At 39.8% G+C, this 24555-nt stretch overlaps 1 protein-coding gene across 11 annotated transcripts in view; it reads right to left on the bottom strand.

The window, feature by feature from the left end:
- The window catches only part of MTA1 (metastasis associated 1), an 87888-nt gene that overhangs the window by 25887 nt on the left and 37446 nt on the right, over positions 1–24555 (bottom strand). For 10 of the 11 annotated variants that reach the window (XM_052800498.1, XM_052800489.1, XM_052800488.1 and 7 more), the window contains 8 exons: positions 24232–24349; positions 22502–22604; positions 18904–19003; positions 17262–17450; positions 16055–16129; positions 8661–8719; positions 1288–1403; positions 284–435 (listed from right to left, as the gene is read on the bottom strand). In XM_052800498.1, coding sequence (XP_052656458.1) covers positions 284–435; positions 1288–1403; positions 8661–8719; positions 16055–16129; positions 17262–17450; positions 18904–19003; positions 22502–22604; positions 24232–24349 — 912 coding nt within the window. The remainder of the gene's footprint in view (positions 1–283; positions 436–1287; positions 1404–8660; positions 8720–16054; positions 16130–17261; positions 17451–18903; positions 19004–22501; positions 22605–24231; positions 24350–24555) is intronic. The other variant, XM_052800499.1, reaches the window with a different exon arrangement.

Here is a 24555-nt window from a genome sequence, read left to right on the forward strand (position 1 = left end):
TTTTTTCCATCTTCATTAAGTTAACCCATGCATTTGATGGCTAGTTTGCTAAACAAATGATGTTTTTTTCTCTCAGGGCAGTACTTGGCAACATATTACTTACAGCCAAAGTTAACGTGCCAACTTTTGCAAGACATGAAATACCAAACCCAAGGACAACAATGGAGGCTGAAGGCATTCTTTTTGTTGTTAAATATTTAAGAACAGTGAAGAACTAGTGAGATATCATGCCACCTAGCTTTCCAGACGAGAGCACCGAGCAGTCTGCTTTGCAGATACCTACCAAATTATTGCGGTTTGGTCCTGGTCTCTCCCCATCTAACCGTGTTGGCATTTTCAAGCCACCGTATTTCTTCCAGTACGTCCAACAGGATGCACAGAGGCGACACTGCATGTTAGGGGGACCCCAAGAATACCACTGGTAAGACTGTGTGGCTAGAGATAACAAAGGTGGAAATTATATATATCCTTTAACAGGATCACTTTACAGAGCTTATTCGCTTTAAAACCATCACAAAAGAAAACCCACAAAGACAGTGCAAAGCTCAAAGAGACCTTAAAAAACTGACGATGCTTCACTGTCATCACCACTGTTAACCACACTTGTGATTTAAGCAGAATTAATTACACATATAAACCCCTTTTAAAACATGAACAGAAAAAAACAACTAGTAGGATGGGAAAATTTCCTGCCAATGAAACTGAAAGCTCTCATTTTGCAAGAGTGGTAGATAACAATTTCTGCAGAGCATGGGAGAGAGGGAAGATTGTCTTCAAGAACTCCCCATACAATAATTTTATGACTAAAGAATGCACGAAATCTGTGACTTGACTTCTCGTACAGTCCTACATTCCAGTATCTCTAAAGGCTCCCCATAAAGAAGCACAATCATTAGAACTCAGTATATTAATATCAGGCAGCAAACCAATATAATGATATCATATATTTTGAAATCTACTAAAAAATTATGAAAAAATTGTCAAATTCACACCTTGGTGATTTAAGTCTTTACTCAAGAGCTACCTCCAATTATGTAAGACATTTACTAACTCCCCCTTTAATACTTCATAATTCTATTTACAAATGTAACACCAGTAACTAAAAAAAAAAGGAAAAAAAAAGGAAAAAAAAAAGCTTTGCTTAAATGCTGCTATGTCAAATTCTGTCCCCCCACCCTTCCAAAGCCTTGTCTCACACCCCCCACCACAACACAGCTTTGACTTTCCTGTTTGCAACACAGCACTCACACTCTCTATGCACAACTGCCATACTGGCATGTCACTTACTATAACAGCTTTCACAGGCCCGTCCTGCTCCCGTGTTCTGTGCCTGCACTCCAGTACCATTTACCACTCCTGGTTTGACATTATTTACATTGATCTGGTTGGGGTTTGGCTTGTTACTTAAAACACAAAGCAAAGAGGAGGACAAACATTAATTGAGGCATGCAATTTCCTACTTGACTTTCAAAAGTATGGCCCAAAACATTTGAAGATTTAAATTTCATTCATCGTGTGGCTTCCAGAACAAGCTGTACTTACCAGCAATCTGACTTCCATGAACACCCTGTCTCCAGTAGTATTTAAGTAACACCAATAATAAAAATAACTATAATAATAGCTAAATGCCATTTTCAAGAGTCCAAAACCATTTAAGAATGGTCAAACCAGTGAGGCCAGGTAGGTATCTTACTATCCCAGACATTCTAATCTAGGTGACAAAAATATCTCACCTATAGATCTCTCTCAGTCCTCAACATAAGGGATATTTTACTTAAATCTCCAAAAAGAAGGCTGGGGGACGGCGCAGGAAAGGTAGGTAGAGAAAGGGCAAGCCCTACCTTATTCAGGGAAATATAACCCTAGACTGCAGTCACAAACATTTCCATGTTGTCTTACTGCAAAGGTTTGCTTCATGTAGCCACAATTTGAACAAGCATACCCAACACACACATTGAACAAAATCTTCGGACATAGCATATACACAGAGATTTTCATGAATATGAGCCTTCTGGTGAGTCTTAAACTATGGTCTGTGCTTCTAACAGAAAGCATTTAGGTTTCTACTAAATGGAAGAAGTCTGAAAGCCTAATATCCATACAGCAAGAAATGCATTGATGTATCCATACAGCAAGAAATGCATTGATGGCTGTCACTAATACATTCTAATATAACAACATTTGAATCACCTCAGCTCATCCCTATACTCTCTTAAAAATGTTGACTCAGGGGGGAAAAAAAAAAAAAAAAGCTACTGGCAGGAGCTGAGAACGGAAGGGCAAACAAAACCTTGGCATAGAGAGCAGTATGGAATAGTACAAAATCTCCGCAGAGGAAGAGATGTCTGAGGGGGAAAATGAGGCATTCAAAAAATCCTTGGCATGGGAGGGAACAAGAAGGACAGGGAATCAATATTGCAGGGACAGGACTTCTGGGGAATGGAGGAAGATGGGAGAAGTCACACAAGAAGTTTCAGACAAGAATACACAAGGAGCTTATAAAACACGCAAGGACTCCCAAGTGCTGTTAGGAGCTCAGCTTATAGGAGCAACAAAAAGCAGGCAGCCTTTGGTGCCAACTTTGGGACATAAGCCCAAATTGTAGTGCTGATTACATTTCCCTCATATTCTTTTACCTGAAGATCAAAGGGAGTGGGCACATTGCTTTTACTTCCAACTAATAAACCCATGATTTGGAATCCACTCATTCAAGAAGAAGTATCTTTAAATGGCTTTCTGAAAACACATTTTCTTACACATCAGTTGCACACTGACACAGGAGTCAGTGTTTTCAGTGACCCAGAATACTTAGTACTTTTCACCCTGGCTAGTGCTGCAAAAACAGCACTGTGGGAATATGGCCAAATTAATTTCTTTCTAATGGGACATCAATATTAAGTTTCATGTTCTCAGCAATGACCCCTGAAAGCAAAGGAGTTCCAAGTGACTGAATTCTGAAGACAACTGTCCCTCCCAGCTCCAGAACAAACCCAAACGCCGCTGGAAAGCTTACACTACCCTAGAAGCCAGAAGGTCATCCTTCTCCTCATCTGAAAATGTCCGATCAGGCACTGAGATACAGAGCTCAGTGAAGCTCCATTTCTATACAGATAAAATAGATTCTGCTGTGAATGACCCACAAGAACCACACACATGTTGCATAAGGAGGTAAGAGAGTATTTGCCCAGTCCAGAAAAAACTTCTGATAGCATTCTGATGGTGCTCCTCGCTGTAAAGTTTAGGGCCTTTCTGCAGAAGAGAAAGCTTAGGAGGCTAACTGGCACAGAAACACTGTAAATAGTTTGTTCCTTCAGTACACTGAGCAGCCCATACAAAGCCTGAAAGAAGCAGAGAAGAGAAAAAAAACCATAAAGGCATTTAGATTAACAAGCTTGATTAGGTTTTCATCTCCTTTTGCTTATTAATTTGCCCGGCTCTTACAAAGATTAAAGTGTTTCAGGGTGCTTATTAGAATGGCACAAAGTTCTGACACCACAGATGGCAGGAGATCTGCAGACACATTTAACAAAAGGAAAGTTGAAAGAGGGTACATTCACGCTACCCAGCATTTTGCTCTGGGATGTCACTATAGTAACCTGCTGCAAAAGAACTTTTGCCAATGAGTCACTAGCAAACTCCAAGTGCAAACATTACCAAGATGCTGCAAAACAAACAGTTGTCACAGATGCACACTGTTACAAGCAGCGTTGCTCAACAGACAGAGCAAAAGACTGAAGTAAAGAAAACTAAGGTCTTACGGTTCAACATCAGGCACATTGTTTCCCTTCTATACATTGATTTATCCTCTGAAAAAGGTGGTAAAGGAGTCTGAAATCCATCAGTAAAGCACACAAAAAGGTTTTGGGTTTTTTTGAGCAGCATACCGGGAAACCCTGATGTGTCTGGTTGTAAACAGTAAGTTGAGAACACGACTGCATGCATTGGCATGCACATCCAAAGCACTAAGATCCTGTGCAGAAAAGAGGGTGATGGCCTGACTCCCGTTGTCCTCTCTACAACCCTTACCAAACTTGTATTTCAAACACAAGTGAAAGGGATGCATGGGTGAAAGCTGATCACCAAATCACACTGATCACCAGGAGTAACATGCTGTAGTTGGGGCAATAACGTCACTTCAGGATTTTGGAACACTGCAATTAATGTAGCTGCAACAAGCACCAGAAAGCGTCCTACTCCAAAGGTAAGGTCAAGTTTCACAGTGGCAGTAACAATAAAATTTAGGCAGCTAATGTTTTCATCATATGAGAAGCAAAAAGCTCTTAATTGTTGATATGTTAATTAAACTTGTTTGATATTACCAAAGCCTGCTACAGCTATTAACAAGAGAATTAGGTGAATAACTGGATGAATCATTAAGCAATTAATGAAGCTGAAGTGAAAGATGCAAATAAGGTAGCGAGAATATTGATGGTGCAGTAAACTATCATTTCCAGTTCTTACATCAAGAATGGAAATCTTTTAAATGGGTTTCAACTGCAGTGGAGCACTCAGTTATGCTAGAACAGGGATCACAAAGTGCAGATTTCTGGGCTGTATTCTGCAGGAGATCAGTCTCAGCTGAAGAGATTAAGGTGATAAAGCACATGCAGAAAGGAGGTACTGGAAGCCAGCCATCATGGACCAAGGCCCCTGCCCAAAAAAACCCCAACCTGAATATAATCCTGAGCCACGCAGAACACTGAAATCCGTTCACTATATGACAGGCTAGCACTTGACCAACAGCACAGTGATAAAATTTTAGTTGTTAAAAATAACTATAAACTTAAAACCATCAGTGAATGTTTCCTGTTATTGAAAAAAACATAGTGGTGCCAGATGCAACAGAACAATTAAGAAATAAAGCCTCAGAAATAAAAACAATTTTAAACCCTTTGTAAGGAACATTTGTGCCATCTACCTCCAGGCATCTAATGCAAGTGTCTGGATTCCTTATCCAGACAACAGAGAAGCGAGCTCTCATCACAACTCTCCAGGCTACTGTAAATACCCACTTCTAAGAACAGGTCTAATGACTGCTAAACAATGCTTTTTGAAAATGAGAAGCTTTCTCCAACAAAATGTTGAAGATTGCCGTTTTAACTAGCACAGCTACAAAAGAAGGAACAGTGTTACACCTTTAAGTTTTCCATGCTGCAATGTACCTCTGCACAATTGATCAGTGAAGGAAAAAAAGTCTTGTTCCTCAGGCAGAGGACAACCAAGAAACAGACAAAGGAATTATCTTCAGCTTGTTAAGCAGTCGCCCCTTGTAGTCATTCAAAGCTTTGACCTATTCCTCCAGTTTCCCTATTCACTTAAAAAAAGAGGCAGGGTAGGGAGAATATTATTGCCCTACTTTACAAATGTTTGCGAGGCAGCGTTTGCAGCTTGTAAAAGCACTTTGAAATTCTCAGATAAAATACTGTAAGTAGAATGTATTAATTTACATTTACAGATATACATTTAAAATTTACATTTTACATCAATACATTTTGGAGACTGGGGATTGTATGGAGCACTTCATTCTTCCCTTTCTGTTCTTAGCCCTTCTGGTATCACTTAGATCAAAGCAAAAGAGAGAAAAGCCACACAAAATTGTATGTCCCAGCCTTCATGATTTGCAGATGTCCTAATCCCAAAAAGCACCAGCTACACAACCAGATCGTCATCACAAAGCAGCAAGTAACTAGCACATATGATGCCCATAATATCAGTAAAACCAGAATATGACTTCCACAACAGCTTGAAGAATATGTTTGGGTACACACCAGAAGAAGAAAGAGACTGTGAGACTACATCTGCAACAAGAAAGGTCTCCGAGCCCTGCATTCAGGCTGGCGGATGACAGGATGAAGCGTGTGAGAACATGGAATCTCTGTGCACTCAGGCTTCTGCTGCTGCTTTATTTAACACTACTCCCACTGACAGAGAAATTGCTACAGAAAACAACGAAAAGATTTTTTTTTCAGTATTTCCTGAATGCAGAACTCAACTGATTTTATACTTTTTCCTTTCACCAGGAAAGCATATTAGTGCTTTTCAATTTAAGGGATGCATAACAAAGCCAGACATACAAACACTGGGTTCAGTCACATCACCTACAGATGTCTGTCCCAAAACCAGGGTTGTTCTTGGAAGGAGCACAGAAATGTTTGTCCAATATCTAGGACAGAAATGTTTTTCCAGTATCTAGGACATTGGTTTAGGACTTGATAACCTCACATCAATCACCTGTATGACTCTCCATGCTGCAGTTACCCACATTATAAATTTGGGGCACAGTCTCAAGTTAAAAAATACCAACTCTAAAGCTTCATGTAGAGCTGTTATTTTTCACTGTGTAGTATGTGTGTGACATGAGAAATAACCTTTGAAGATCGCTTCTATTGTTTTTCTTAATATTTTCCTCCCCGCTACCTAGATTTTCCTATTAACATCACAGGAACAAACGAGAGTCCTATCAGTGGAAGACAGCCAGAGGGAAAAAAAAAAAAAAAAAAAGAAAAAAAAAAAGAAAAAATTGTTTGAGTCTGATATCCTCCAGGGTCTCTCTTTGCAAACAATTTTACACCAGTTATTGTTAGAATAGGTTTCACTCAATCAGCTGATACACTTCTGCGTAGGTCTTGTGACGGCCTACATCAAGTAATTTATCTTCAAGGTGACAAGTGGATCATTATGGTTCAAGCCTCGAAACAGGAATGGGCTCAGTAACATGATAAGGACAAATCAATAACATTGATATTTAGATCCCTACACCATGTATTGCTATTACAAGCCAAGAATATAATCTTCTTCTGGGTCAAAAGATAATGTAGATGCAATACATTCCCTACGTGCCAGACCTTGTACTGAAACTTGAGTAGAAATAATCCAAAAATCTTAGAAATACTTAATTGTTGCCACATTTGGAGGTATTAATAGCAAAAAAACAGCAGAAGCATTCATGTGGGATTAAATAAGTTGCTACTTTTCCTGACATGGATATTTAAGGAGGAGAAAAATTTGACACCCATTTTATCAATTGAACAATATGTAAGTTAAGGTATAACACTCACAAAAATGAACCATGACTGGAAATCAAAGCCAGAGACAAGAATAGCAACTACATGGGCAGAGAGACAGAAGTCTTTTCCTGAAGTAGAGAGGCAAGTTGCTGATTTGATTATATTCTCTAGATAGCAACAAGTATTATCTTGCTGAGATACAGTGTTGAGGGATAAGATACCACTCCAGACAGCCGCCATCATCAAATGAGCACCACAGCCTTTCAAATACAAAGCCCTACCTACATACATTATAATTCAAGAGCAACAGCAAGACTACCAGGCTCTCTTGTCTGCAATATTCTTCTGCATCTGCAGTCTAAATTACATTGGCTATTGCTTTACAAGCTTATCACATTATGAATTCATGCTTAATTTGATGTCCAGTGTCCCCCTGCAGAGTAACACCATCCACAAAAAGCAATATTGTTGAGAAATTGCATGACAAGAAATATATTTGCCTTCACTCTGAATATTACACCTAATTTTTAGTAAATTCACCTGAAAGGTATCAACATATTTCAAAGAAAAAAAGAAATCAAGGATCCTCTATTTTCACAAGAAGTAAGGGGCTGTCTTGCAAGCTAAATACATAAAACTTAGTCCTACCTTAAGTAACAGAACACATGGTAGAAATTCATAAATATGTGAAAGGAGATAGCATAAAAGAGTAAAGGAGTTATTGGGGATAATACACGTGGGAATTCATCTGGGAGCAAAATTTGAAAGGAGGAAGGACAAGGGTGATTCAAGTTCCACATTATAACAACTGTTGCTTGGGTTATGCAGAGGAAATGCAGTAGAAGAAACACGATTTACTAAGAATTTTAATATATTTATCTATACATTATTTTTATATACCGTATATAATATGTTAGTTTTAATATATTTTTATATGTATACAAATATTTTTTACATAAATGACATTAGGAAACAACCATTCATTGGTGATCCATTGACAACAAAAATTAAGAGAAACAGATATATTATTGAGCAGTTAAATAGCTACCCTTTTGTTCACAACCATGCTGACCTGCTATCAAGTCCCCAACTCCCAGTCCATATAAAAATAAAAATTAGAAGATAAGTAACGGTTGCTTCAGGATGAGAACATTATACAGGAGTAAAGAAACGAGCAACATGACAGCACAGCATCCTAACCAGGAAAGCCCCAAAGGGAAAGCCCTCGGCTGCCCATGGAGGAAACACCCTGTGTTCCTGAAGTGGAAGGTCAGTGTGTGGGAACAGCTTTGTCTTTTACACACTCACAAGCAGCAGCGTAAGCATACTGGGAGGACTGCTGCTTTGTTCTAGCCAGCTTTGAACTACTAAAGCTATCGTGTGTTTTCTTCCACAGGGCTCCTAGTTGTTTTTGTTAGCATCGGGGTGGTTAGCATTAACTCAACTAAAATACAAAGGAATTCAAGCCTATTCAAGCATCAGCAGAAGGTTCGTTATATTGGTAACCTAATTTAATAGTTCTCTGATGTGTTTGTTCAACTATGTCTCATTACGTAATTAAAGCAAATACATAATACTGGCAGGCCATGGGAACTGCTACACCACACTCCCTACAACGAAACAGAAAACAAAACAATACAAAAAGATACTTACTAGTTGGGTATATACACTTGTTTTAGCTTGCTTTCCGCTTCTGCTGCTTTCAATCGTTTCTTTAAAAAGAAAAGAAAAATGTTAGAATAAAAAGAAAATAAGGACTATTTTACTTAGGAGTCAAGTATAGCTCTAAAAACTTTAGCACTTATTTACTAAGAAGGAAGTTTTCCTTTCACTGAGCAGCTACCACAAAATCCTTTTCCAACAGGAAAATATCCCCTGAAAACAATTGCGGGCATCAAATGACTATGTACACAGCTTTTCAAAAAAGTCAGAGAAGACAATCTACTATTTGTAAGGACAAATTTTTCATTCCCATTCACTTCAATGCACATTCATGCATTGTTCCTTCCACAACTCTTCTTTCCTCCACCCCGCCGCCCCTGCAGAGGAAGATCTGACATACCAGCTTGTGTTTCTTCTCCATGATAATATTCACCAACTGGACATTAACAGATACAGCAATGCACCTTCTCACTTTTGAAGACTGAGTGACACAGGAGATTTTCTTTAAAAGTTAATAAGGCCAAGAGCTCAACTCAAAACTGATGCAGAAGTAAAAGAAACATTCTGAGGTTCAAATTTCCTCTTTATTGCATAAGCTAAATTACTTTAGCGTGAACTTCTGGAGCCTCTAGTCCAACCTCCTGCTCAAAGCTGGGCCCATGCTCTTCAACATCCATGCTGGTAACAGTGGTCTGCATAAAGCCACGACAATGTTTTCCAGACAAACCAACAGCATGGTGATATTCTAGACAAACAGATTAGCTTAACATTTTCTATGCAGCAGCCTCAAGGCACAGTCTAGGAAAATAATTGTAAAGCTAAAGTCAGTATCTTCAAAGAAACAGGAAGCACCAAAAATGGAATAAAATTGAAGAATGTGTCACTAAGGAACTGGACAAACATAAAAATCCTTTTTACAGGGACACGATGGACACACACAGAAACAACGAAGTAAAAGTTTCCTGTAAGCGTAAAGCTTGCTTTGATCAGAGGGACAGTCTTAAGCAACAGTTTTCCATTTGACAGTCTGACAGTTCCTCGCCAAAGCTCTCTAGACTCCTAAAGAATTCCTCTCTTTTCCTGCAAATAGAAGTCAAGCTATCTTAGAAACAAAGAATGGAGTTGTCAGGCAAAGGAACAAGGACTGAGAAAACAGAACTTCTGAAAGTTATCCCGAGACTACGGTTACACCTTCAGAGAGCTGCATCCAAAAGCAAACTGCTTCTGTTAAATCTCGTCTAGGACAAGAACAGCTACCTGAAAACTATCCTCAAGAAAACCCAAATGAAGACTTCATGGAGACAATCTTTATCAATCCTACAGACTTGGAGGAATCAATAACACACATTTTGCTGGCAACTGGTGATGGAACTAAAGAGGCTCTCCCTCTGAATACAAACCACAAATTCGAAGTTGAACATTTTCAAACCACCCTACCCAAGTCTTTTTATTTAAGGAACCAAAGCATCCAATGATGGGCCTCAAAAAGTGCTGTGACAATGGTTCTCCAAACAGCATCAGAAATCCTCCTCTACCTTCCAGAGAGACACTACCCAAAAAAATCATCCTTCCACAAAATGCATGCTCATGTGCCTTTCTCATTATGAACTGGAGGCTGTTCCACCCACAGGCTGGACTGAAAACCAGGTCTTCCCTCCCCAGGCAGACTACCATGGGCAGTTACATCAGCAGATCAACAGCCATGGAGCTCATACTCTCCCCAGGAATTACAAGAAAGTCCAACATCAGATACTGATAAACAGCTTAAAATACTGCTTGATGAACCTTGTACCAGAATCGTATTTCCTTGAGACCTAAGCAGGAAATTCAGTGAACTTCCAGTGGTAGAGAACTGTTTAGTTTTTTGGGTTCGTTTTTTTTTTTTTAATTTCCACTAGATTTCTAGATTGTGGGGGAAAAAAGCTGCAGTTTTCTTGACAAAAGCTCCCAAGGGGACTATCTAGAGTCATTATGTTATGACAGTTTTGGAAATCTATGAACGCAAAAGCTTCATGCAAGTACAAAGCATTACCAGCAGCTGAAATATTCTACTATCCACAATATAAAGTCATTTGCCTTGGAGACACGGTTAATTTAGGGTATTAAGCAACATTTTAGTAAACTGGTGATGAATGTTAACCTCACACCACAGATTTTCTGTGCGATTGATGACCATGGTGTGAGCTTTGAGCTAACAACTGCCATAAGTCACCTGGACCTAGCGATACCCTCCTCTCCTACAGCTGCCTGGGGATCAGCGCAGAGCATGACATACAGCATACGCCTTTATTACAAACTAGTATACCAGGAAAATTGAAGGTTTTCAGAAGGTACCACAATGTACTGGATAAGAAGAGGTTTGCACTAAGTACCTGCGGCTGTGGGCAATCAATAGACCAGATATGATGAGTTTCCTATTTTCCAACAGTGACTGATACCAGAAGGTACAAAAGAAAGGTGCCTGAAATGTAGTCATGCACAATTTCAGAATAATCCCTTCACAGAGAAAGTGCTTTGCTAGGTCCTTTGCCAGTTATAGATTTGTGCCTGAAGCATATTTACGCTATGAATTTTTAATGTGGTCTGATGTAGTTATGAATATCCTCATCCACAAAAAAAAACCCTGAACATTTCCAACTTTTTCTAGTAGTTTGGCCTAAATGAAATCTTTTGTCTTTGAGTTATTTATATATGCACAACTTAAGAGGATATACTTATTTACCTCATCATATTTTCCCCATCTATGAAAGGGAGATATTACCAACTTGTCTATCCAACAAGGACCAAGGGATTAAAATACTAAGCACTGTACATTCAAGTAGGTACAAACAACTGTCCTTTAGATATCTTCTCCCTAGATTTGATATCTTTCATTCTACCCACTGAGCCTGAAAGAGTTTTACAATACATGATGTATCAGAGCAAATGTTTATTGTCATTTTCTAAAGAGTGAACATTTATAAAAAGGAAGTAACAGAAGAAATCTAGGAACACAGTGGATATTTCAAGGTCTACAACGCAAGAATTGGGTTAGTAGACAGCATGGGGACACCTCAAACATCCTCAAATATTAAGCCTTTATTAGTTGATGATAGGGAAGATAAATTGCATTTTCTGGATTTAGAGAACTTTCATACTGTTTATTCTTTTTCAGAACTCTGAACATACAAGTGCTGCTGGGAAGCAGGGGAGATGGGACAGAAAAGGTAATTAGTCCATGATGCATTTGGGAGAAGTGTTTCCAGCTGCTTGTGCTCCAGCAACACATCTCAGCACTGATGTGTGGTACCTACAGTCTCTGTCACTTGCTTGCCAAAACTGCCATAGTTCCATGTTGCTGTAGGCTTAACAGGAGGTGTTTGGGGATAAAACGTCCTACGTATGTGGAAAAACATTTCTGTGATGTTATTTCTACTTTGCTAGCAACACAGTACTTTATGAAGGCTAGTACATTAAGATGTCACTCACAGCTCTTGGCTAGGTACAAAGAAGGCTTAATAAAGATGTTTTCTATCCACATCACGATTTACCCAGAGCTCCCTCCTTTAAGCTCCCTACCTCATGTAGTCAACTATAAGGGCACTTCCACTTTCTCCAGTATCTTCAGCACTATGCATACATAAAAACTGATTTTCTCTGTCTACTCCTCCTACACTTTTCTAATAGCACTTTCACAAAAGAAACAGAACAGTAGAAATTGATAATATTTGATCTTTTTCTTGGAGTTACATGCTCCTCAAGCACAAATAAAAATGCAAAAAGTAAATTAAAGCCTTCAACTCTCAGAAAGCATATGACTAACTCAAACAGTCATCTGCCAGTGCCATGTCCTGAGTTCTTCTCAACTGCATCTCAACAGTTGGAAAGTGTTGTATTTTAAAGTTTTCAGGACTTCCCCTCATGATATGCAAACCAGTAGAAGTGTTTAAAGATCTTAAAAAAAAAAAAAAAAAAATCACCCTGGAATTCGTAACTACATAAGAACACAACCTTTACTTTGAATGAAAACGTAGGCATACCCAAACATCACATCAACTCTTGAAGAGTTTTCAAATCACTGGGGGAAGCCACCAAACAGCAGTTACTCAGTGGATGCCATTTCAAACCTTTCTGAATCAGAAATATATGCTCTTGTGAATTGACACAGGAAATCTGTCTCAAGAAAAGGATGCATTCAAAGAAGACACGGGATACTGAATTTGGAATGCATCTCCCTCCTTTTCTTCAGGACAGCTCTGAAAGGATGTCTTTGACAGGACAACTCTTGGGATCACTTTGGACAGATGTTCAGGAGCCTACGTCAGACCACAAATTCTGCGTTGACATTGCAGTAGAATTACTCCTTCTAGCAGTTCTGTTCTTTGAGGGTCAGTCCTCCTCTTGAAATGATTGAACTCCTAATTATGCTGGTAACCTTCAAAAGCACGGTATAGCTGAAGCCAAATAAAAATTACTGGATAAGAGATCCAAGTGCATACTCCAAAGCAAGTCAATTTGCATGTATCTCAATCACAGTGTCCTACTCACAAGGCAAGGAAGTGCTGTATTAAGCCTTTCGATCTTTGGTATACCAAGCATAAGTATACCTTATTGTTCAGTTCTGAGAAAGGGACTTCTCTTGAAGCCAACTCACAATTTAGCTGCCTCAATGGCAAGAAACAGATGGATTTCTGCTTCAGGATTATGACAGTGCTTTCTTGCTCCAAGAAAGTCTCAAAGGAAACACAGAAGGATGTAAACAGTTCCCAACTAACTGTTTTTCATCAAAGCAGGCAATTGGCTGATGACAAAAAACTTCATTACTATGTTTTGTAACTCACAGAAATAGACAGTTTAAATGGATGTTTTTATGTTCATTCAGCCAAAGATTCTACAAGAATGAGCAAGTTATCAGTATTTTTTTAAAGACAATAACATACAGCCTTGGAATATAATTTAATCATCCTCTTAGAAGGAGGGCAAGTGAAAGTTAAATAACTCAGGATGCACACTTTTCATATCCTTACTTAACCCATTTTCAGTATCTTATGTACAAAAATACTGTTAGACCCAGAACCATTTTGCGGTATTAGACTAAGGAAAGAATCTACACAGACAAAACACTATGAAGAAACAGATGGAAAAAGTGGTGAGGGATGTACTTTGCCAAAGACTTTGCACACATCAAGTAAAATATAAATTTAATACACCATTATTTCAACTACAACTTCCTATGCTTTCTTTGTGGTGATACACAGATAGCTCTCCCAGGTTTTTTATAAATGTTTAATAGTATTATTTGCTTGTACAAGGTGGGAACTTGAGATGAGGTCTTCAGCTCAGTTCAGACTTAATTGATGCAATATCTCTGTACTGCAATTTTTACCTGTCCGGCTTATACTATCTCCTAAGTGCAGAGCCTCTAATTGGAAGTTTTCCCCAAATCCCACTCCCTGGTACACTGCTGGGCAGCACATGTAAGGTATAACCATGATAGAAAACCCACTGCATAGGAATATAGCAAAACAGTATGAGAAACTGTAGGTTTGCTGGGTTTTTTAATTGCTGCAAGAACAAATAATCAAAATCTTCATGCAACTATCCCCTCCGCAATTTTGTCTATGTAATAAGAAAGTTCAAGAAAGTGGAAAAAGCAAAAGAATTTAACCATTTCCTAATCAAGGTACAGTTTCTCCAGATGTTTTGCCTTCCCAGCACATAGGCCTGGAAGCAAACACCTAGGACACTATTCCAATCTGCCTCCTACAGTATCCAAGAGTGAACACCAAAGATCCTGCTCCCTACCTCTTATTCCCACCACCACCATTGTTACATACCTCAAGATGGGCAGAAACAGAACTTCATCATTGCAAATGTATCGTGGACTTTCTGAGCAGTATGGAGATGCTTTTTGGTTTAATCTTTCCCAAGAATTCCTACTATTGTTTGCTGGTCTGACTGCACAGGGGTGACATTTTCATGCAACAGCCTAAGATTCTAGTTTTCACTGACTGATAAAAGAACTTTCCTCACTTTTTCTGATACCTACCATATTGCTAGATGAATTTTTATCACTAAAAGAAGTGAGGTGAGATAGAAGATGCAGGGAAGAAGATAAATGGATTCCTCTCAGTGCAAATATTGAGTGTAGTACAGGCTGAGTACACTCAGCTATCATCTCCTGAACAGCTGTAGTCAAGACAGTATAGCAGCACTCACTATATCAATGATACACACAGTTCACATTGGGGAAGGAAATACCATGACCTCATTTCTCCAGCACCCTTTTTCCCCCCCCATGCCAGCTTCCACCACCATCCCACCTTCCTACCACCCATTTCCTTACCAGAAGGAAAAGTTTCAACCAAAGAATGAACTTGGGGAAATATTGCAATGAGGATGCAGTTAATATTTTTTTTAAAAAGTAATACGGAATTGATGCAAAAAAGTTCTCATTTGTCCTGAGGATCCCTCTGTAATCTAATCAGTGTTCTGATCAGAAAGAATATGGTAAAAATCACATTACAGACCAAGGTGCCCAAATACAGCACAAGCCAAGTATTGGTCAATGCCTCAGGCATCTAGTCTTTATCCCAGGCTGAATTTCCAATGAAGCAAGTTAAGGCAGGACATTTTTATAACTCCACTTTTTCTAATACTTCAAATAGGTGCCTAAACATAACGCTGATAATTATAATGAAAAATCCATTACATATTTCTCCCTTCTTTAATTAATTTTCCATTAAATATTATAAGTAGTTTTCAGCAACTGATACTCTGCAACATTTTGTATGCTGCTTGCATTGTGCTTTCTTTATTTAAGGGACCAAGCATCCTTAGTATTTAAACAAGTAGAGATAAAAACAATTGTAAACACTAGTCAAAGTTGATTCTCAAGTATAACAAGTCTGGGAATTTGAGCCATCAACGCTTCCCAGACAAACATTTTGCTCGCATGGGGAGGATGGGGGATCCTCCATGCACCTGCAATCAAAGTCATGGGCAGGCAGAGGTGGAGAATTAACATGGGCGCCTGTTGTACAGCAACTGCCCACCCCCTCCAATAAAAAGTCAACACTGAAGTTAATGCTGACCTTGAACTCTACAGGCAGAAATTAACCATATTCCCTTCCTCAAACTGCTAAATTCCCAAACAGACATTTGAAAGCTCCAGACAAATAAAGTAGCAGCAAACATAGAAGAAAGCAAAATGCCAATGCTACATGTTTGTATCTACGGAACGGCTGATGAGTTTAGTGACAAGAGATTGTTCAGTGCTTCAGATCATAACAGAACTTATCGGAAAGGCTCAACCCCAAGAGGTAGAATAAAGCAACAATGCTTGGTTTCAAAAGCAAGAAAAACATCTTCTGTTAGAAGGAAAGAGGTGATTCTGACTCTCTTACCTGCTGAACGTATCTGTCTGTAGTTTTCCACATATAGTAATATTCTATTATGCTTGTTAAGGACTTCCATGGGAGCTAGGGACATAAAGGAAAAGCAGCAGTCATTACAGGGAGCTGGCACACAGCCTCTATGAAATTCACAGGATTCCTTTGACAGACAGTTTATAGCAGAGTCTTGCAACTACTAACCCTCCTAACAAAAAAAGGCAATCAATGTCTAAATCTCCTAAGGGCATTAGATGCACATGGGACCCATGTTAAATTAAATGCCCTTTCAAAAAATGGTGCTTTCAGTGTAGAAGTAGAGCAGGTTACAGGTAAATCTTCATGCTGCATTGGCTCCACAGTAAACCATTCAAGAGAGGCACAATGCAGAAGGGAGCCCATTGGCTCAGACTCTCTGCTTGAGCAGCAAAGACTCGAGCAAGAGCCACAACTACAGTAGCACAGTTCTGATTTGCTCGGCTTCTATGGAGCTGGCCCGTTAAAAAAAAAAAAAAAAAAAAAAAAAGTAATAACTACTAACAGAATTGTGCCCTGCCAGCTCTTTTCTCTGCATGAGAAGCACGAGGATTTCCGCAGGACCACAGAGAGCGTTGTGCTGTTTCCAAGACCCTCTGTCTAAAAGATTAGAGCACGGGACAAGCAACACAAACCACTTGTTTTGTTCCTGAGGACTCGAACAGCGATACAGTGAAACTTGGCTCTCTTTACAGTGCTCCATTCAATCTGCAGGCTGAGCACCTAGGGTGGAGCTTTGGCCAAACTACAGGACACTTCCCTTGGATGCCCAAGATTCCTTTTTCAAACTTTCAAAAGGCCCTTTCTGAAATCACATTGTAAAAGTGACTAAATTTTCATGTTTCAGAAGGCCCAGTACTTATTCTCCTTCAAACACAAATTAATCTACAGCAGCTAGGCTGTCACAACACTCTCCTAAATACTCCCTCAGCTGTAGTGGAGCAGATGATTTTAAATTAATGTCTCTAAAGGAAAAGCTATCATCTGTGATTTGAAATTCTGACTGTACAACAGGCTGTCATCAGTATGAGGTCTGCCTTTTCCCAATTTACAGCAAGACACATGCTCCAGTTCAAAGCCCTCCTCTTCAACACGAAGAAAAACACCACAGTTTAGACAAGCTGTAAACCAGCTCTGTCACTGATCAGAACTGGTCACCATGTGGGCCCTCATTTTATATACTTACAAAATCTTGCTGAATGTCAGTGAAATCTTTTCCGTATTTTTCTAGTGCTTCCTCAAAGAGGTTTGCCTCTGAAGCAGACCACTCCTCCATCTCATCTCTGCACAGGACTGGCCCACCTTGTGGCACAAGCGCAGAGATTGCCTTGGAAATGTCATAGACATTTTTGTGCAACGTGTCCATAGCATGGAACTACATGGTTGTAACGAGAAAGATAAATGTAAGGACAAGCATCTAGGGAGAAAAAATGCTTAACAGTGAAACACCAATAACAAAAATTCTGCACCAAGATTTGTGGCTGCAGTATTCTATACCTAACACAAAGTCAGTAAAAACTTGTTCCAACCTCAGACTCACTGTAATTGTCAGCGTACGAGTGTAACATTCGCTAACAATAGTGGGGTTTGTGGAATGTGAGCCCTTCTGTATGAATAATTCCTACTTAGCTACTCACCAGCACCATCACTGTAGTACTACTGTTAAGAAAATGCACAGGATAGAGACCCACTCGCCCCATGACTGAGCAGCCCTGTTAGGTACCCTCCACAGATCGGGCATGAAGACAGAGGTCCAAGGGTATATTTTCTAATAAGCTTAGCCAGGCACTTTCTTTGTCAAATAATCCACAAAAATTGCATATAAGAAAAATTTAAGAGCAGCAACACATGCATGCTGTCCCCCCAAAGGCAAGAAATCCCCAAAACAATTCAAGTCAAGCCACACATCATAGCTGAGTAGGAAAAAAGAATTACTCCCAGCAGCAATTACTCCTCAGAAAGCTGAGTTATGACTGTCTGCAACTTGTGATTTACAAGGGCTGAGAACACATGGCGAGGGAGGAAGTGGTATTAGTAAATGAAAGCTTGGCTTTGTTTCCTGATTTCTGTAGTTTTAATCAGGACGTTATTTGCCTTTCATCATACGTTTTGTGCACGTGCATAATTAATCTGCAGTGTTCTATCCCAGAATTTGTTCTATATATGATTTCACATTATTCCAGTTATGAGGTGAGGCTTTGATAACAGTTCTCTGGAGACTTCATAAGTTTTATTCAAATATTCATTAAACTTTCTCTAGCAAAGAAGTTCAAGTTTTCCCTTTCCTCTATCTACTCAGAATCATTTATGATTATAAAATATTAACAATGTCACCACTCCTCAGGTACTCTAAAATGGACCTCATCACAGAGAAGAACTGGATCGACTGAAATTTCTTATCTGACCACAAACTTTTGCCCCAGACGATATTGCCCAAGGATGCCAGTGACAGTCTGGTGTTGGGGAAGTGATGAGGAGTGGCATTCTGGCATTATAACATTGCAGACAGCCAGATAATCATTTGCATTCTTCTCAAGACAGCTACTAAGCCCATGCAAGAGATGGGCTGTGAAGCATGTCATCAAAACATTTTAATAAAACAAAACAAAAAACATTATCTCATAGAATTATCCGTGATGGATCATAGGAGGCACAAGGCCAGAAAAAGTTACTTCATATGTAAATAAAGGGTTCCTTTACAAAGGCAGGATCTGCTTCACAGCAGGCCACAATTACAACCCATCTGCCCCTCTCTCTTTGCCAACTGTTATTGCTGAGGTGAATATTTTGCATCTCTCAAAAACTTAAGGTCCTCTTAAAAATCTTACCAGCGTGATGTCCCTAGAGGCTGCTGCAGCACTCATGTGCAAACTTGGCTGTCTGACGGAACTACTGCAATCTAGTGCTCGGGCAAACGTACCAACAGACCTGAAATAAATTAAACAGAGCATTAACTTTGCATGCAAAACAAGCATAAATATAAACACCCAACCAACACTTTTTGAGATCACCAGACTCCATTTCTCAGTAACAAGATTACATGGTTTGGCGCTAGTTCCGAGCCAGAGACCATTCTCTTCAGATGTGGTTTGTTATTATGAACGGTTTACTCTGCTTAGTTCATATGACCAAAGAGGCTTAGGCATAGGAGGGGAAACAGTGAAAGACTCAAGGATCACAAATGGGGAGTTTTGAACTACTCTCTTATCCCTTATCTCTCAACAGACTTAAACAGAAACTCAGCACAAGCAAGCTTTATGAATGGCAAAAGTCTCTTCCACAATGGCAAGAGTAGTGCTGCATTGTCCAAAGTACAGAGACAGATGCCAAGACTGGACAGAAGAAAATACAGTAACACAAGCATTTTTCTAAAAGTTTCAGTAAAATTAAAACCAATTTTTATTTTACAACTTAATATTGTATAATACATATATATTATATAGCCTGCATAAAAATACAGCAATTCTCGAATACTTCCCAATGCCAGCCATTCTTGCATCTGAGGCCACAATCCCCATGCTCCTCGTTCTATTCTGAAAGAAATTAGTCGGAGAAACCTTTAACAGGAACATTGGTTCCAGCAATTCCTACTCCCCTCACTGCTTGCTACACCATATGGGTGAAACGCTTGTGGTCCTGCACAGTGAACTGGAGCTGAACTCCTCTGAGCAACTACAACAACAAAAAAAGGTGGTGGGTTTTTTTTTTGTTCTCCACTCAGATCACTTCCCCAAACTAGTTGAGAGCACAGAGGAACAAACTAGTGCCAAGCAGTGCAGTACGACAAAAGGTAAATGCTTAAGCAGTAGTTGTCATCAAATACCTAATTTTGGCCCAAATCCAAAACAGACTCACCCACCCCCAAGTTTCCGCGGCAATTCACGCTTCAGCCTCTCCCCAGCCTCCCAGTCACTACCCCCATCCCTGCTTCGCAACTCCCCTGTCCCCAGCTTTAGCTGTACTGATACTTTTTTGTGTGTGTGTGTGTGTGTGTGTGTGTGTGGCATCTAATGATGAACTGGATCACTTTGCTGATTCACGACAGAAGCAATTTTTATACTGCTCTTTTCAGTGATTCTCATTACAGCATGCACCTTCAAGCGGCTGTATCAGCAAACCCAGTGGGCAGTAGCAAACAGCCAGAAAGAGCTACTAAAACCAGCTTCGCCACCAAAAGCCTACGCAAGGTGGAAACCCCCATCTCAAAGCAGCTCTATGGTCACTCTAAACCAACCCACATGAAAACCCCCATCTGCCAGGGCACTTCTACCCTCTCGCTTCCTGCTGGGTCTTCCTGACACAAACACCAGAGCACTGTGTGGCTGAGTGGCAATTTGAATCAATCCTGCCGAAAATTAACCCAGAAAACAAAGTTCTTAGCTTTTCAATGGTGTCCTGTACTTCACTTGATTAGAAGCAACTGTGAAGCTGCAGCCTTGTCAAGAAGGGTCCCTTAAGAAGCAGGAATACCCTTTGCTGGAGATATCCCAGCTCTCGCCATCACTCCTTCCTCTGTTTGCTCCGCATCGCTGGTGGAGATTATCCTCTCCCCACTTTCATCCATTTCCCTATGTCCATCTGATCAAGTAGAATTAATCTGTTGCACATAAATTACTTAGTTCAGCTAGTTTGACTTTACTGTTGGCACAGGTCAAGGGAAATGGCAATATATCATATAAGCAGCACAGTGAAACTTCCAAAAGCCTAAATTTTATGGTGATTCTTCAGTGTAGCCAGAACACTATGAACTTTATGAACCTTAAAAAAGTCTATACAACAAAAAGCACATGTTTAACCAAAGGCAAAAAAATGTATTAATGGATTCTGAACTATGAGATTTTCTTCAATCTCGACTGCAGTTAACATTTTTTTTTTCATTTTAACCAACCTAGTTTTACTCTTGGCTCCCTGTTACTGGACTTGCACACAAGGCCCAAGCAACCATGCAAAGGTGCTGCAATTCAGACTAGCCATTTTTAAAAATTTTGCCCAAAGTTTGTAATAATGGCAAGTTTTATCTTCAAAGCACATAGAAAAATTGATTTGGGAGCGTACACACTTCTCATCTTGAGTACTTAAAACATTGCATTTCACCATCTCCTTCACTTACCTCAATTCTCCCCGCCCCTGCCCCCCACCCCCCCAGTATTTCCCTGAGCTTGTATCATTCAGCATGTTGAACACATTTACTGCTGTTTGATAAAAACGCACCCTTCCTTGCATCATCCAGCAGCTTCAGTCAGAACTGGAGGGCCCTATCCAGGCAGATTCTTTCACACAAACTCTAGTATTGCCTCTCTGGCGAGCATCCCATGAACTTACTCCACAATGGGCACAGCAATGCCACGCTCAGGAAGTTCAGAAGGAAATTCAAAGCATGATAACTCAAGAGAGGGAAAAACAAGAACCAAAAGGCTGACAGAACCAGGGCCCAATTTAACAGAGTATCTGAAATATGGGCTTAATTCTGCTTTCCAGGGCTAAAGCCCTTGGCTGAAGCAGGCAGCTCTGTGAGTCAGGGTCCATGTCTATCAGATACCATGGCCAAGGAGCAGAACTCTTAAGACTAGCAAACCAGATACTACTAGCAGCTTGTAACTTTACACACCCCTTTCCTAACCATATCCAATGATAACTTGCTCCACTGACTAAAACCATCAAAAGGTCCAACCATCCATCTACTTACACCACTTTGCTCCCACACAGTCCTACAAACTTACCTAAAAGACACAGAATTTGGAGAGTATTACCTCTCTTCTTTTTTCTTTTTTTTTCCCCCAAATTATTCAGCCACCAGTTGCTATGAGAGCCTAAAATTTAGTATAGGCTTCTGTTCATATAAATGCATGCCAATGAAAAAGTTCAAGAACATTTTAAAAAGGAAAAGTTGATCAACAAAGATTACTTTGGGCTTAAATAAAAGCACACATTTCACCATCTGTACAGATTTGCAGGATTTTATGTTATTGTGCCCACCTATTGGAATCTAGGCATTAGAAAGCATCCACGCTCCATCAAAAACATTTTACCAGACTTCTTAGCAAACTATTAATGGATGTTAAAATGTCACTGGATTTGAAAAAGGGAGAAAATGGACAGAGTAATGAACTGTCAAGAATTTAGTTCACTAAGCCTTCTGCATGCTGGCCAACGGATTTGAAAAACCTCTCCAATTACAGGGTAGTTTTTACATGCCATTTGCTTTTCTTTTATGAAGGTGATTAACGAAGTTGTAAATCCGTGTAGCTGTTCCTAAAGTCATGCAATTCCCAGGAAGGCATGCAAAATGTCCATCATTTCAAAATGAAGCAAGTGAATCAAGCAACCAAAACCAGCATTCATACTAGTATAGCAAAAAGAGCATTAAAAGTGCTTGGAAAACTTAGTAACATTCACTTATTCGAAGGAGAGGTAAAATGCTCTTACCGTGCTACCACCAGGAACTGGTCTATCTGCTTGTCTACTAGCGGGTTAAAGGCTTCCCAAACTTTTGTTTCAAGTTTTGACTGATCTCTTCCATCATCCTCACCTGGTTGAAAAACAAATTAGAAATGCTTGGTATGGCTATTTTAGAATAGAAGTATTTTCTAGATTTTTTTTGTCTCACAATAAATAATTTAACTGCTAACCCATCTCAGTTACACTGCTTAACAGGCCACTGTGAAAGTTTCATTCACCTATTTGTCTGTGACAATTTCAGCCTGACAGACAGAGCAACACAGCTCATCCGAATCAGGCAATCAAATGTTCAAGAACTGGTTTCAAAGGACACATGTAATGGGAAACAGCGTACATCCTTCTCCCAACTAGACAGTCTTGCTTCCGCCCCTCTCCCTAGCTCCTCTCTCTGTCTCCTTTATCTTGCAGCAGTTCCAGGGAAAACAGACACACTCCCAGCTGCCCTGAGCAGGCAAAGAGTAGCTGGTTCAACTTGAGTCAGCTGCTTTCTAAAGGAGTAAATCATGGCATCAGACCCTCTTGCTTTTATTTTCCTGACTCTACACAAACCAAAATACCCTGGAAAAATACAGGAGCTACTGAGACTTTTTTTTCTTTTTTTTGGTCCCTTTAAAACATCTGGAGATTATTCTTCTCTGAAGCCCTGTGTTGGCCTGCTGAGGGAAGAGAATGCCTTTCAAATTAGTTCACCCTCTCTTAGGAGGCTTGCCCAGCTGCTGAATAAATACCAGTTTCATAGACAAATTAAACAAGAGTCTTGACCAATTTGTTTGCCTGTTCTAACATGAGGCTAACGGTATCAGCAAAGCTCTTAAGCAAAGACAGAAGCGTCTCATTGCTTTCACATCTCTGCCCATACAGTCTGGAGAAGGTCCTTCCAATATGGGTCACAACCCCTGCTCTCTTTAAGAGAAGCATATGGACAGACCTTTCCCCATGCATTACATGGGTCTCAGAAAGGAGCAATTAGATGCCAATATTGCCCATCCCTCTCAATTTTCCCACCCACTTCTGGATCTGTAGGGTAGTGTAAAGACAAATCTAAAGTTAGTTACTATTTGGTAACTAGTATTGGCTACTGCTACTAGTCCCTTTTCCTTGGGCCAGAGTCCTCACGGTCCTACTGCTCCATGACACAGTGGAGGCAGGCTGAGGTCTCAAAACATGTTCAGGCCAGCAAATTCTTCCTCCTGCCTGTTCACCAGGTGAGAAGTCTAAGCTGGCAGCCAACACTTGGGATGGGGAGAGGGCTCTGAGGAAAAGGCACCCAGCAATAATGGGCAAATTGATGAGGGGAGACAGCATTTAATTGGCAGTAATTTGGGAGGGGTTCTTATAGGGAAGCAAGGCTTGATTAAAAACACAAAAGGCTTTACAGACGTGATGGAAATTTGTGTTTCCCATGGAAATTCTGAAATCTCTCAATAAAAAAAGTGCAAGTTTTGAGAGAGCCAATTAATTCAATTTGTTTCAACAACTTTTATGATTTGGACAAACGCCCACTTAAGAGACTGGTTTGAGACATAACTAATTGCATTCAGCGGGCAACAGCTTCAGTCACCAACAAACCAGGCCATCATTGTATGCATGACCTAGCAGTGGAAACCTCCACCTCCCACACCTATGCAGACCGCATGCATAAAAGTGGCCACATTCTACATGGCCTCTTGACAATTTAAATAAATTATGGAAATTACCCTCTTTTAGCAAGTCTGTTATATCTGCCTGGTATCTGTTTCCGACTCGAATCTCTCCTTTATCAGCGAGTAGGGTCTTTTGTTGAGGATCATATACTAGTGAATAAAAGAAGAAATCCTAAAAATAAAACGAGCAAAAAAGTAAACAGTATTATTAGCTTTTACTTTCAGCTTTCCATACATACTAGCTAGCTTTTACATTTTAAGTTTGGTTTTATTACCTAAATATAGATCTTAAAGTGGTGAACAAACAATAAATGAACCACCAGTTTTAAAACCCCACGTTAAATGCTGCCACTTTCATCCATATCGTAAGTGTAACAA

The sequence above is a fragment of the Harpia harpyja genome, chromosome 11 (genome assembly GCF_026419915.1).
Source record: "Harpia harpyja isolate bHarHar1 chromosome 11, bHarHar1 primary haplotype, whole genome shotgun sequence".
Taxonomy (NCBI): domain Eukaryota; kingdom Metazoa; phylum Chordata; class Aves; order Accipitriformes; family Accipitridae; genus Harpia; species Harpia harpyja.